This window comes from Solea solea, chromosome 5, assembly GCF_958295425.1.
Source record: "Solea solea chromosome 5, fSolSol10.1, whole genome shotgun sequence".
NCBI lineage: Eukaryota > Metazoa > Chordata > Actinopteri > Pleuronectiformes > Soleidae > Solea > Solea solea.
Window position 1 is genome coordinate 7913273 of NC_081138.1, and position 14629 is coordinate 7927901.

Genomic DNA, 14629 nt, shown 5'->3' on the forward strand with positions numbered 1-14629 from the left:
ATCACATTGGACAGAGAGCAACCACTGATGTCCCAGGCCAACGTGGAGGGAATGTTACAATGTGTGCAGCCATCTCAGACAATGGCGTCCTCACCCATATCCCCCTTCTTGGTCCATATAATACACAACATCTGCTGACTTTTTTAGACACTCTTTACAGGGACATAGTCCCTGAGGAATGAGAGGAGTGTATGCCAACTCAACAAGTATGTTGTTGTGTGGGATAATGTCCGTTTTCATCACTCACATCTGGTCAGAAAGTGGTTTGGAACACATGACAGGATGCTGGTCGAATATCTCCCTCCCTACTCCCAATTCCTTAATCAGATAGAGTTTTTCTCTGCCTGGAGGTGGAAGGTTTATGACTGGCGTCCACATGCGCAAATGGCCCTGCTAGCAGCCATGGATGCAGCATGTGACGACATCACAGCAGAGTCATGCAGAGGGTGGATTCTCCACTCTAAGAGATACTTTCCTCGCTGCACTGCAAGGGATGATATCCGTTGTGATGTAGATGAAAATATGTGGCCAGACAGGAATGTCTGGATGTGCCAGAATGATTTACCTGTGTTCCGGTACAATATGTACTGTTATATTGTGCACAGCTCTACCAAAAGAGTGTTTCTTGTTCTAAATAAGTGACTGTAGTGTATTTTTCTTTTGCACAATGCTGGAGAATTGCAAAGAGCATATACAGTAAAAATGTGAAACGTACATATTCAGTGTCTTGGATTCACTCACTCCCCTAACTACAGCAATGTGTAACTTTACTGTAGTTTTCAAATGGCTGTACAAGTAGTGTATAGTGCTGTCTTGAGCATTTTCAGGTAGTGTCACCGAGTTCTGACCTTTTTTTTGCATTGGAAAACAGTGAGGGAATTAACTGTCATAAAGAAAACTTGACAAAAAAAGTTTTCGACCTTGTTCATAAACGATGGTGTCAAGACGTCTCATTTTGATGACACTGGCAGTTCCATTGACATGAATACTTGCTTTTGAGGAATGAACTATCCATTTTGAGCAAGCGATGTGCTTTTGCAGGTTATAACTAGGTTTTGCAGTTTGCACTAATTGTTCTGAGAAATGCACTGTTAATGGTGATGTGAGAAAAGCACCAAAGCGACTGAGAAAAACTGTGGCCGTTTCTCAATATCCATACTTGTGCGTACTTGAGCGTACTTGCGTACTCCCGTACTTGTGAAAACGTCATCAGCCTCAGTCCAAGTGCTGTTCCAATTCTCAAGTAAGCGAACAGCGAGGACGGTTCTCAAACCCGGAAATGTTCTCGCTCCGCCCATTTTTACAAGTAGGTCCAGCTGCAGACCCGCAGACCACTCAACGAAACGCCCCTTTACTCAACGAAACGCCCCTTCACTCAACGAAACGCCCCTTTACTCAACGAAACGCCCCTTCACACTACACGACACTCTGATTGGCTCTCAAGAGACTGCGTCTGAAACGTGATGACGTTTACTAACGTGATGACGTTTACTAACGTGATAACGTCTTCTTTTATTGAAACTTTATTTACACACGCGTATCTCATAGACACTTGTTGACAAGAGACTTTTATCCCGGTGTGCGACAGGAAAAGAGAAGAATAAATACTCGTGTTGACTTTTATGAACACAGAAATGTACTTTCTGTGAAATTTGTGAATAATTAATGTCACTTTGTAAAGTATGAAATGTTATAGCCAAACTGCTAAAATATATAAATGCCGATTGGAAAAGTTCTTTGAACATCACGTTTACACAATATAGTATCACGTTTTTGTGATATAATTATCACGTTTATACAATAAAGTATCACGTTTATGTGATATAATTATCACGTTTATACAATATAATATCACGTTTACGTGATATAATTATCACATTTATACAATATAATATCACGTTTATGTGATATAATTATCACGTTTATACAATATAATTATCACGTTTATACAATATAATATCACGTTTATACAACAAAATTATCACGTTTATACAATATAATATCACGTTTACACAATGTTTATACAATATAATATCACGTTTATACAATATAATATCACGTTTATACAATATAATATCACAAATTCCACTTTGAACACACACTTTGAATAATTTCATTTGTTTTTGCAAACTTCCAACATCATGGCAACCTGTATGTTACAAAAAGGTGTGTTTAATATATGCCTACATTTATTGAATGTCTTATTAGTCTGTAGTTTGACATGTTGTTCAACTGGACAGAACAACGATTAGAACTAATAAAAGTCTACTTGATCAGGTTTTTAACCTGAAAGAATCCCTCCTAAAATTCTGCGCTGGTGTGGTCCAGGTGGTGGTAGACAGAAGTTAAGTAGACAAGATCTGCTGAGTATGTCATTAAGGAGATGTTACCTATTTCCAGGAAGATATGTGAAACATTGGTATCTGAATCAAACCCAGCCAGTTGGACATCAGTAGGTCTTTTGATGAAAGTAAAACAAATGCACTGAAACCCTTGATTCTGCACAGAAAGTTGTATAACTTTCAAATCCATGTAATGAATACAAGTGATGAATGATATATTTTCTTTATTTTATACACAACAGAATTATTTTTTTTTTTTTTTTCAACAGATTACAGGCGCCTGAGGAATTCCTCACACTCCAAGGCTTTCCTGTAATTGCTCAGGAAGCTATCCAGTTTCTGCCTCGCTTTTGAGGAAATGTGGCTCTGAAGCTGTTCCCCAAGCTGGGTTATCTCGCTGACAAGACAAAATGATATAGCAAAATAATGAAGTCGTTAAAGACACTCAAATACATAATAAGATATAAACTGAAAATTGGATTAACAGTTTCCTAAACTATGTCCAATGATTTCACCTTGTGTTGCCTTTCAATGTGTGTTTTGAGGTTTTTTCGAAGCACTGTTTTGCTACAAAAACAGCATGTTGTTTTAGAGTGCTTTGCCAACAATATTTTTTTTTGATGGGCTGCTGCTGGGGCTGCTGGGGTCACTGTGGCTGCTGGAGTAGCTGTGGCTGCTGGGGTCACTGTGGCTGCTGGGGTAGCTGTGGATGGTGGAGTGACCGTGGATGGTGGAGTGACCGTGGCTGCTGGGGTCGCTGTGGCTGCTGGGGTCACTGTGGCTGCTGGGGTCACTGTGGATTGTGGTGTTGCTGTGGATGCTGTCTTGCAGCAGGTTATGAAATGCTTAATAAAATATTGTTTGGTCGCAATGATTGTTTTGCAAAACCAACAGTGGTAGTGGTTGCTTTTCACACAGTCAAGGTGGCATCTGTATACTCTGTATCCTATAAGACAGATAGGAAAAGTGATTCAGACGTTTCAAGAAACAAACAAAACAATATTTCTTTAAACCCTGTCTGAGAGGCAAATTGTTACATTACTTCTGAGAACAATCATTATTATCAGGGGCATCTATAAAAATGCAGGAATCTTGAAACTTTTTCTCAATATCTAAATTCTCAACAAGAGTGAAAATAAAATACACATTGACTTAAGATTCTACACACATGAAGTACAGTACACATAGATGAAATGGCTCCAGCATTAGTTTACTTTACTTATTTTGAGTTTCTGATACTCAAATGGATGAGTTGAATAGTTTGATGGTCACAGTTATCCATGGTCAGGACAAACAGAAATAACATCACATTTAATAATACATAAGGCTCATGGGGAAATTAAAGCCTTTCAGCGTTGAAATGAAAAAAATTTGATAATTTAGGACTTACCACCGTACTCCACCATTGTCTTTTGGTGTCCCTGCAGATGGGACACAAGCTTTGCGTAGGTCCCCTTTTTTGTGCATATCGGACACTGATAAGTGTCCAAGTCGCATCTCCTCAGCTCAGGGTCTGCTCCTTCACTGAACGTAGTGTTGCTCTATAAGAGAAAATGTAAAATAAAATTGTATTTTGTATTTTTTATCATGGAAACTGTATTAATCCAGAATCAAGTAGTAATGAACTGGACTGCATTTGCCTTTAAGACTTTCCCTGTCCTAAAATATATGCAGGCTAACTGAAATAAAACAAAAATCAAATGACACTGTTGACCGTGATTCAACAGAACTTCTCATTTCTAAACATGAAAAATATTATTCATCATTAAATATTTTATCTTAACAATTGTAGAACTGAGGTCACACGTTTTCAAATTAGCAAAGCTGTGTGCAACTTCTCAGAGTCATTTAAAGATTAAAAAACAGATAAATACTAATATATAGAGATCATATAGTTTATCGTATACGTTTCTTGGTTGAAAATGAGACAATGTTATATTGTCAATGTTATAACCTGTACATATAAATAAAAGAAAAAAAGGAAAACAAGAAAAAAAGGGAGAAAATCGCTGCGTCTTGCTTGCTGTTACAATCGCTATCGTTACAGCATGCAGACATTACTGGTTAATAAACCGCACTTAATTGATTTAATGGATACAAATAATGACTATTCATCCAGTGTTCAATATCTAAATGTGTTTTTTATCCATTCTTACCTTTTCCTCCGTCATTTTCCCGTGTTTTTCCCGTGTTACTTTTTCGGGTTCTCTCTTCATACTCGGTCAACGTAAACTTCATCACGTTTCAGACGCAGTCTCTTGAGAGCCAATCAGAGTGTCGTGTAGTGTGAAGGGGCGTTTCGTTGAGTAAAGGGGCGTTTCGTTGAGTGGTCTGCGGGTCTGCAGCTAGACCCTTCTCCATTTTTACCAAGTATGCATCGGAGGTGACTTAAGCGTACTTGCGATGGCCATGTATCCCAGAATACATTTCGGCGGAGCGTAGCAGCAGATAATAGAAATATAAATCTGAACTAAATATTTTTCTGTGTCCCGGAACAAAGTTTTAACATCATTTGAGGCGAGAAATGAGTCATATAGAATTCAAACATGTGGTTTGTGTATGAAGATATGACGTATTTATAGTTTGGCGCGACGTTTGTCGGAGGTGATCAGCTTCGCCTCTGCGGACGTTCGGCGCTCAATGTGCCCGGCACAGAGCAGCGTTACCTCGGCCTGTCCTGATGAAATGATCCGCTGGCTCAGACGTCGCTGTCATTAGATGCTCGGTGTGATCCATAGATTTGTTGTTGACGTGTTATTTTGTTTTTAATGGAAACGTTTTGACCTGAAAGTTTGAAGGTTTGTATATTGTTAATGTTTTATTTATTTTAACTTTGAATTTTAGATTTATATTAAAGTCGAGATTTATATTTAAATATAATATGTAACTATTAGATATGTATAGTATAGTATGTAGAGTAGTATATATTTATACACGTACATATATGTCATACATATATATATATACTACTCTACAATGCTGTAATATATCTATTTTCCACATTGTATTATTTGTATTGTATATTTTAATAGAAATAAATTAATAAATGAAGTTAAATATTTAAAATGTAAAAATAATAACAACATATATATGCATTTATTAAAAGTATTTCATATGTTCATTTATCAACACTGTAGGTGGCGGTAATGAGGCTGCAGCACTTGGCGCCAGCCACCATTCAAACAGCAGAACAATACATACATACTTGCATACTTGAGTATTGAGAAACAACCACATACTTGTGTACTCCCGTACTTGGCAAGTATATACTCCCAGCGTACTTCTCAAGTATATACTTCCCAAGTACGCAAGTACATACTTGCTTACTTGAGTATTGAGAAACGGCCTGTAATTACCCACCTTTTATTTTGAAAACCGGAAGTTGGTCCACAGTGTAGTGTCCTCGCGCTAACTTTCACAGGCGATAAAGAACAACGTAAGTTTAACTCGTTATTTAGTTTTTGTTTCCTTGCATATTTGATTGTCCCTTTCAAACTGAAGGAGGAAAAACAAACGGAATGAACGGATGATACACTATCTAGACCAGACCCGGTCTCAAATCCATTTCATGCAATTATATTCACCCTGAACTACTTAGCCCGGTACAGTAGGTGGCGGTATGCAACTTCAGAAGTCATAGTTGCAACCCGCCAAGAAATCCCAATAGTAAGAAGAAGAAGAAGAAGAAGGAGCAGAACGAGCAGAACGAGAAGATCTTCCGGTCTCGCTCAGGCTAACTAAAGATGGCGGACACGTGTGGTCAAATATTGCTGGGCTCAGGACTCACTGTCCTCTCCCACCCTCTCATGTACATCAAAGTCCTCATCCAGGTAAAAAGACACTTTCAACTTTATGCTGCATTCAGTGTTAGTTTGCATTTTGTAGCCTACGACTCCAATAGCTAGCGCGCTCAAGCAGAGAATGTTAACTTCATGGAAAACAACGCAGTTCAATGTTGACTCGCTTACGCGTTTAAATAAACGCGTACATACATAGAGAACGTGACTCAGACCCTTAAATGAAACATTATTTCCTCTTTTATTCACCAAAATGTGTAAAACACATAGCAACAACAGATACAATAAAAATGTCAGTGTGACTTCCTTGTCACTATGACCTTCTGTTTCCGAAATTCACTCGAGTGGGCGGAAGCGACCGCTGTTTTTAAACGCTTAACGTTTACATTTCGACGAAATACAGTGCGTGTGTGAGTATGTAGAATAACGATTTATTGATTTAATTGAGAGTTTGAGAGTTTCTTGATTTAAAAGAAGCGATCGTCGCTAGAGATAAGAGGTACACAGTCGATCTGATAAAAACAACTGATATGACAGCATTTGTGTGTGGCCCACTCACTCACTGTTCACAGTAAAATGTCTGGTGCGAGTTAATGTCTCTTGTTAGCTTTGCTATCTTATAATATAACAGTTTATTTGTCAGCACAGCGCTCACGGACCTGTGTGCCTCACTTACTGGTGCCCTTTGACCTACTACACAAGCTAACTGTAGTATCTTAGGTCCATGAAGTGAGAGACACTCTCCAGTATCTGTCACCGTTTATTCAAGCAAATTACTCCAGCAGTTACATGATCACTCTAGTCTATTCTAGCATAAGGCTCCGTTTATTCAAGCAAATTACTCCAGCAGTTACATGATCACTCTAGTCTATTCTAGCATAAGGCTATCTAACAATACATAGCTGTCATAGCTATGTAATCATCAAAGGTAGTAAAGTCAACGCTGGCCATTATATCAAAGTTCATTGTGTCCTTTAAAGATAATATCAAAGGTCATCACACGATACCGCACTAACAGAAGCTAAAATCTGTGCCAATCACTTAGCCAACTAATTTACAGTAAACTTTAAATACTAAGTGCGTAGGCAATTGAATGCTTCATCAGAAAACAGGAATGATGAAGGTTGAGTGTTCGAGTCATGTACATGTCCTCTTTGCTCACTACTGTGGATTGTGTCTCAGGTAGGACATGAGCCGCTCTCTCCCTCCCTGGGCAGGAACGTGTTTGGCAGGCAGGTCCATCAGCTGCCTGGACTGTTTGCTTATGGTGAGTTGAGCTGTTGAAGGTAGTAACTTGCAAAATGGGCCTATTGTTATTGGTGTTATTATTATAATTATTATTGTAGTGGCTTAAGTGACATATGGTGTGTTTCCACTAGCTCAAGTCGTGACGTCATAACTAGGGAAAATGCGTGACGTTGTCAGACTGCTGTGCACTGATTGGTCTGAGTGCCGTCCAAAAAAAGAGGCACAAGTATCAAACCGAACAATGTCGAACTGTGGATCAGTTAAAAAGACTTAACAATCCTGAAAACGTGGGTCAATCTCCAACATTTAGCAAGAGAACGTCATCTGGTGTGTTTAGTGACAGCACTGCTGAAAGCCTGTGACTGCAAACCACTTTTTTTGGTGGTTGTGTGATTCTCGTCAGTACCACCTGGGTTTTCATCACCATCCATTCTGTATTTATTTCCCCTTATGTTCTGTGCCGCACTCACTCGGCACTGCTGCTTGTAAACGCTCAACTGCAGACGGGCTTTCGCCTCCGCTGAATCACGTGAAGTAAAGGCGCTTCATATGTTGAGAGAGAAGGCAGCAACAAGGCTGCGTTTTGGGGTGAGAAACTCCGAGAGGAGCAGGAATAGGATTGTTTATTTGCGATGCAGCTCATGAAATAAAATGCAGAAGATTTGTTGTCATTTAGTAATGAGATCATGTGTAGTTGTGAATCAAGATTGCGTTTTGTTCACGATTTCTTTTGTGCAGCCCTAGTGGTAACAGGTTTCTTTGAAAGCTGCCATAGACAGGATCACCAGAAAAATGTGTTGCTGGGGTTCATGTAGCAATCGATTAGCATTGAAGGAGATTACTTCTGATATGGATGCAAATTGTTTTTAACTTAAAACACTTTTTTAAAAATGCTTCTTAAATGCCCACGTCCCATTAGTAAATGGTTCTTGGATGAATTTTGTAAGTAGGTAGGATAGTCTACATGAGGATATCTCCTTGGGCAAGACACTTAGCCCCAGGTTATGATAGATGTGTGATAGAAAATGTGCTATGAAAGTGTGTATGAATGGGATGAATGGCAAAACTGTAGTGTAAAGCAGCTTTGAGTGGTCATCAAGACTAGAACAGCGGTATGAAAATACAGATCATTTACCATTTAATGTGTGAACCGTTTTATGTGGTTATGAAAGAGTCCTATATATAAAAAATAAACCATCCATCCATTTTCTACCACTTTATCCTCCACAGGAGGGTCGCGGGGGGTGCTGCACCAATCTCAACTGACATAGGGCGATAGGTGGGCTACACCCTGGACAGGTCGCAAGTCCATCGCAGGGCTACTATAGAGACAAACAGTCAATCACTGTCAGACTCGAACCTACGGTCAATTTAGAGTGACCGATTTACCTAATCCCCATATTGCATGCTTTGGGACTGTGGGAGGTGTCCCACAGACCAAAGACTGTGGGACTCAGGAGGAGACACGGGGAGAACATGCTAACCACTACACCAACTGTGTGGCCCCTTCAAAAATAAACAGTGTGACTGCTGTGTGGACAATGGGTGTCTGTACAACTCACAGTGATACGTTTTTCATGTTTAGTTCATGGGTAAATTAAATGTCCAATCATTTCTAACATCTTAGTACAGCATCTTAAATGCATCTTTTTTGCTGTCTTTGCCCTCTCTTGCTTTAGCAAAGCACATCATGAAAATTGATGGGAAAGCGGGTCTCTTCAAAGGACTTGCTCCAAGGCTCTGTGCAGGCACCATTGGCACTCTTGTGCACAGCAAAGTTGTGCAGGTAGGTCTGACTAAAATATGATGTCCTGAATAAGTAATTTAATGCACCCATAGCTTGCTCCTCATATTAAGGCTACAAGGACTATTTTCACCATCGATCTATTGGTTATTTTCCTGATCAGTAATCCATAAAATGTCAAAACAGTAAAAAACGGTTAGAGTTGTAGTTTTGTGAGTACAAGTATACAGTATGTGCCTCTTACCATACCAATACCTTGAATTGAAATGGGAAGTTTGACAGTGTTACCTCTTTTACAGAAATGCCAAGAACAAGGGACCCCTCAGGTATGTACTGTTTGATATGTTGCTAAATTCACAACAAATCACATCATTCACATTAATTAGTTTCTTCTTATGTGTGAGTGTGTATGACATGAATGATAGTAAACGGGCTGCATATAGATGCACTGTGTGAATGACTGATGTAAAGCACTTTGAGTGGTGATCAGGGTTCAAACTGTGATATAAAGGCAGATTTACTTCTTCTGTTGTAAATCTCTGTTATTGACACTACCCAAAATATTTGTTTCAGTCCGTGTTGACTCTGAGACATTCATGTGGTTCTGCAAGTTCATGTGCAGTCACATGAACTTGCAGCTGTCCACTCATACAGCACATATTTGTAAAACCATTGACACTGCTGTGATAACTACTGTGCAGTAAATATAAGTTTAAATTGATATAGACTGCATTTCATTTCCTTGACATGCTATTATGTTCCCCAATTACAGGGATGTGCAATGTAAATGACCATAAATATGAATCAAGTCATTTTATGAATTGCCTAAAATATAAAATGAGAGTTCTTAATAACATTAACAAATGAGCATATGCAAGGTCATAGATAAATAAATGGATTGAAACAAAAGTAAGACATCAAAAAACAACTTAATTGTTTATCGTATGAAAAGAGGAGTGATCTTATAGAGCCTTATCCTGTCTTTATATTGTATCTTTAAACTTCTTGTTAAACAAACATTTTAATATTTGGTTGTGACACCAACCCACTGACTACGTCCCCATCTGGAGGGAACCATGGCTTAAGTATGTCATTCAACAAGAGCAAGTGGTGAAATATATATAAAAAAAGAAATGTGTAACATGTGTTGTTACCATGCTGGATTCTTCAGATCACACAGAGACAGTAATTCCAAACTTTGTCACTGTATGACTCGATGGTGCACAGCTTTCCTTTTGTGAAGTATTGTTATGGCAAGACAGAGAAATTGCTTCTTCAACATAGTATTCGTATACCATTACTCGACACAGAGGAGCAGGTGTGTTAAGATGGACCTGCTCCTGACAATCTGACAGCAGGTCCATCCACTGCAGTGAAGTACGCCAGTACCAGCAGAGAGCTGGGCTCACAATATACAGTGAAAATATCAGTCCCACTGTCTGCAACATGGGACAATTTTCTTTATTTTTACCCTACTAATCTGAAGCATTGTAATATAAGCAGGGCTGAGTTTCCCTGTGCCCTAGTCCTGACGCCTGTCCCCTGATTAAAGGCACATGGAAGTGTCCATCACAAATACCTGCACATGGATCTTTCTCCAATAATATTTGGAGAAAGCCAGATTGTCCCTACCAATATTAGAGACGGGACGATGTGTATGTGTGCATGATTACTGTGAAAGGAGAGTGACGGCGATCGAGCGGATTTTACGATCAGTGAACGCATCCCAGTCGAGCAGAAACGTCATAGGCCTGCTCTAAATCAACCGTAGATGTGAACGTGAGAGTGAATTGTTGCCCGTCTCTGTATTTTGGCCCTGCAATTTATCAGCGACCTGTCCAGGGTGCACCCCACCTTTTGCCCTGTGTCAGCTGGGACTGGCTTCAGAATTACTTCCCCTCCACACGTGCCACATTTACCACCTGAGGTAATGTTCCATGCCCAAGTCTGATTGGGTTGGTGGGTGCCAGCTCCACAAGGTTGAGAATTACTGATCTAGGAATCTAACCATAACCCAAATAACCCACATTTAATGTTGTCACTTTCCTTTGTCTACCCACAAGAAAAAAAACAAAATGTACACGAAAGACTAAAAAGGTCCTGATGTTTGTCTCTGTCCAGGTACTGGGCAGTCAGCAGAAGGCTGTGGAGGGCTCCCTACAGCATGTTGTTAATGAGGTAAGACACTTACACAGTCATTTATTAGTCCCTCTGCAGGGGATATATATATATATATATATATATATATATATATTTCCTTTATGTAACTATGCATTGTCTCTTTCCTTTAAAAAAAACCCTCAAAAACTGACATATCTTAAGTTCCTCACTGTATAAACATGGGCTGTGTTTTTGATGCATTGTCATTCATTTTATTAAGCAAATGTGTTTTGTTTCTCCACAGACAACTAAAGAAATGATAGCTCGTTCCTGTGCCACGGTCGTCACACATCCCTTTCATGGTATGTCAAAACTACGCACATGCAATAGTGTGGTTGCACACAATCACGATGCAATCAAATATGTATCACAAGCTTACAAACAGTATATTGTAAAGTTGATCCAAAGACAAATGTTGTCGGTCGTGCTGAACATTTTAAATTGCACCAATCCCACAATGTGAAATTTCTGTTAGTTTACTTCAGTCTCGGGTCTCACAAATAAATTTGTGATGACACAAATGTAACTGTAGCCGATCAGCAATCAGACTTTTTTAACAACGTCCTGATGTTGGACCACAATTGCATGACAATTGAAACCAGAGAGGAGCAAATGAGTTGCTAGAAATGATTAATTATAATTAATTATTAATAATTAATAATTAATAATTAATTATAATTATAAATTAGTAGTTAGCGTGCCATTTTGTTTCAAGCTGTTAAGTGCATGATGTCATGAATGCAGGCCGCTCTATCATTAGCTGCAGGTGGGATTTACTCCTAGTACACAAATGATTCAGTGGTGATAGTCGTAGTGTTAGTAGAAAAATATCTTTGGGTTTAACGCACTATAAGAGCTTTAAAGTCTTTTCATGTGTGACACATACAGTATGTATTTTTGTTTGTTGTGAGTGTTGAGATCCAACTTGTATCAATTATGTTTTCCTTGGCTTGTTTTCCAGTGATTACTTTGCGATGCATGGTCCAGTTTATTGGGAGAGAAACAAAATACAGGTGAAGTTTTAACAATGGTGACGTTAACCATGAAATGTGTTGAAAACATGACAAACCTTTTCTTTTCTTCTGTTCTCAGTGGTGTGTTGGACTCCATCGTTACGGTGTACAGAGAAGAAGGCATACTGGGCTTCTTTGCGTACGTTTGTATTGTTTTGTGCTTCACAAAAGTAGAAAGACATTCATCTGGCAGTATTATTGTTGTATATTTGTTAATAATGAGGAAGTACAAACTATATTTTTTAACATTGACTTGTTAATTAATTCCATTTAATAACTATGTAAGTGATGTCACTTTTATTGATCAGATGTGTTTTTCCCCCTCAGTGGTTTGATTCCTCGCCTGCTTGGTGATGTGCTGGCTCTGTGGATTTGTAACCTGCTCGCACACGTCATCAATACTTACGCCATTGATGACTCGGTAATGCTGCTGCTTATGTTCATTTGAGTAAAGGGTCTTGTATTTGGTTAAAGGACTTGGAATACAGGTCTGTAGAGGAGATCTCTGAAATCCAGCATTTAGACTTTTACCTTGACTCTTTGTCTGGTTAAGCAGTATTACACACACACACACAGCAAAAACATAACACACACAAACATAAATAAATAAATACATTTATGCTCAACAATCAAACAGAATAATAGTGAATCTGTTTGTCTGCACAGATGAGTCACACAGGAGAGCTGAAGAACTGCTCGCAGGCTGTGACGGGGGTGAGTCAAACACACACACACACACACACACACACACACACGCCTCCCTCCCCCTGTTTAGCTGCTTGTTTAATGTTACTACTCTGTTCTTTCTTTCAGTTCTTTGCCAGTATGCTCACTTACCCCTTTGTTTTGGTGTCAAACCTCATGGCTGTCAATAACTGCGGGTAAGGTCTCTCCCTGATGTTATTTGCCGTTATGCATATACGTGTTGACGAGAATGGAATTGAACACACTCATATTTCCTCTGTCCTTCAGGCTTGCTGGAGGTCTGCCTCCCTATGCATCAGTTTATCCAACCTGGGTAGAATGCTGGAGACATCTAAGCAGAGAGGTAAGCTGACCCTTGTGCATTTCCCCGAGTTCACACAGACAGTACTCTGTAAAATTACGGAGGAAAAACGACATGATTTAACGAGAACGTTTTGTGGTGAGACTTTGATGTGCCTGTTTAGACTCTCCTGGGGCCTGTTGCACAAAACTAGGATAAGGGATTAAGTCGGGCTATGTTGCTTGGTTGCACGAAAGCAGTGGCACATAAGTTACCATGGCGATTTATTCTTTGCGGCTAGCCTGGTCTGACCTACAAGATATGTTATTCCTGCTGCTCAATCTGTCCGGTCAGCTGTTAATCTGATCAGAAATAAACGTTTTACACGTTATTCATGATTTTTTTGGCGTTTCATTAACCTGCAGTAAAATATTACAGTGATTACACATGGGTCAATGTTATTTTAATTCTGATTAACCTTATACAATTTCATTTGTTGAGATGATTAGAAACAGCTGAGGTTGTAAAGGTGCTTTAATTCAAGTCAGTGACGAGAGTAATTATATAATTATACACCGCCTGGCGCAAAGAACTTGGAGGATGCTTTGACTGTTGTGTCTCAACACTTGTCTCCTCTCTTTATTCTAGGGCAACATGAGCAGAGGCAACAGTTTATTTTTCCGGAAGGTTCCAGCTGGAAAGATGTACGCGATTGACCAGAAGAGATTTTTTTGAAGGATCAAGAGAAGTGAGCTGAACATAGTTAAGATAATAACACATAAAAAAGACGCCTGATCTCAGAGTTGGACCGTCTTCACGTAACTTTTTTTGTATGCACTTGTTAACTCTGAGGTTTTTTCATTTCCTTACCAACCTGCCATCGTGTGAGGGAAGAAAAAATTCGCTAGTTTCCACTTAACTGTCTGCAGGTTGCTTTTTAACAGAAATGTATTGAGATTGAAATTTCAGTGAAGTACAGGGAATCCCCATGAGTTCAGACAGTGATGGGAGATTTACAAACTGAATATTTATCATGACAGACCAATTTAAGTGCGCATCCCTTGTAATTAATATATAAATTATCATGACTCTCCTTCTATAAGATGGGATTTGTTTGTTTGGAAAAAAAAACACTTAAGCCTGCATGTGATAATGTTTAATATATCACACTGATGACCAAGTGGGACCTCTTGTCTTGTGGTATTGTCTTCATGTGATGATCGATGTAATGCTAATGAAGATAAGCATGATGTATGTGTGGTTGTACAGAGTTGTGAACAGAGGGGATCCAGAGCTGACCAATCTCTCTGAACGCTCTTGATCATTCACAGCTCATTCAG

At 39.1% G+C, this 14629-nt stretch overlaps 1 protein-coding gene and 1 long non-coding RNA gene across 2 annotated transcripts; one reads left to right on the forward strand and one right to left on the reverse strand.

Moving 5' to 3' along the window:
- Positions 1-2555: 2555 nt before the first annotated feature.
- Positions 2556-4616, reverse strand: LOC131459506 (uncharacterized). The gene is made up of 3 exons (XR_009240250.1): positions 4499-4616; positions 3733-3883; positions 2556-3288 (listed from the first exon to the last, which is right to left on the reverse strand). It is a non-coding gene; the product is annotated as an uncharacterized LOC131459506 (long non-coding RNA).
- A 1396-nt stretch (positions 4617-6012) lies between these two features.
- Positions 6013-14629, forward strand: mtch2 (mitochondrial carrier homolog 2). The gene is made up of 13 exons (XM_058629403.1): positions 6013-6172; positions 7322-7406; positions 9067-9173; positions 9431-9457; positions 11253-11309; positions 11536-11593; positions 12253-12304; positions 12384-12443; positions 12632-12725; positions 12971-13018; positions 13118-13185; positions 13277-13352; positions 13938-14629. The coding sequence occupies exons 1-13, from the start codon at positions 6086-6088 to the stop codon at positions 14022-14024; spliced, it is 906 nt and encodes a 301-aa protein (XP_058485386.1). The 5' UTR covers positions 6013-6085; the 3' UTR covers positions 14025-14629.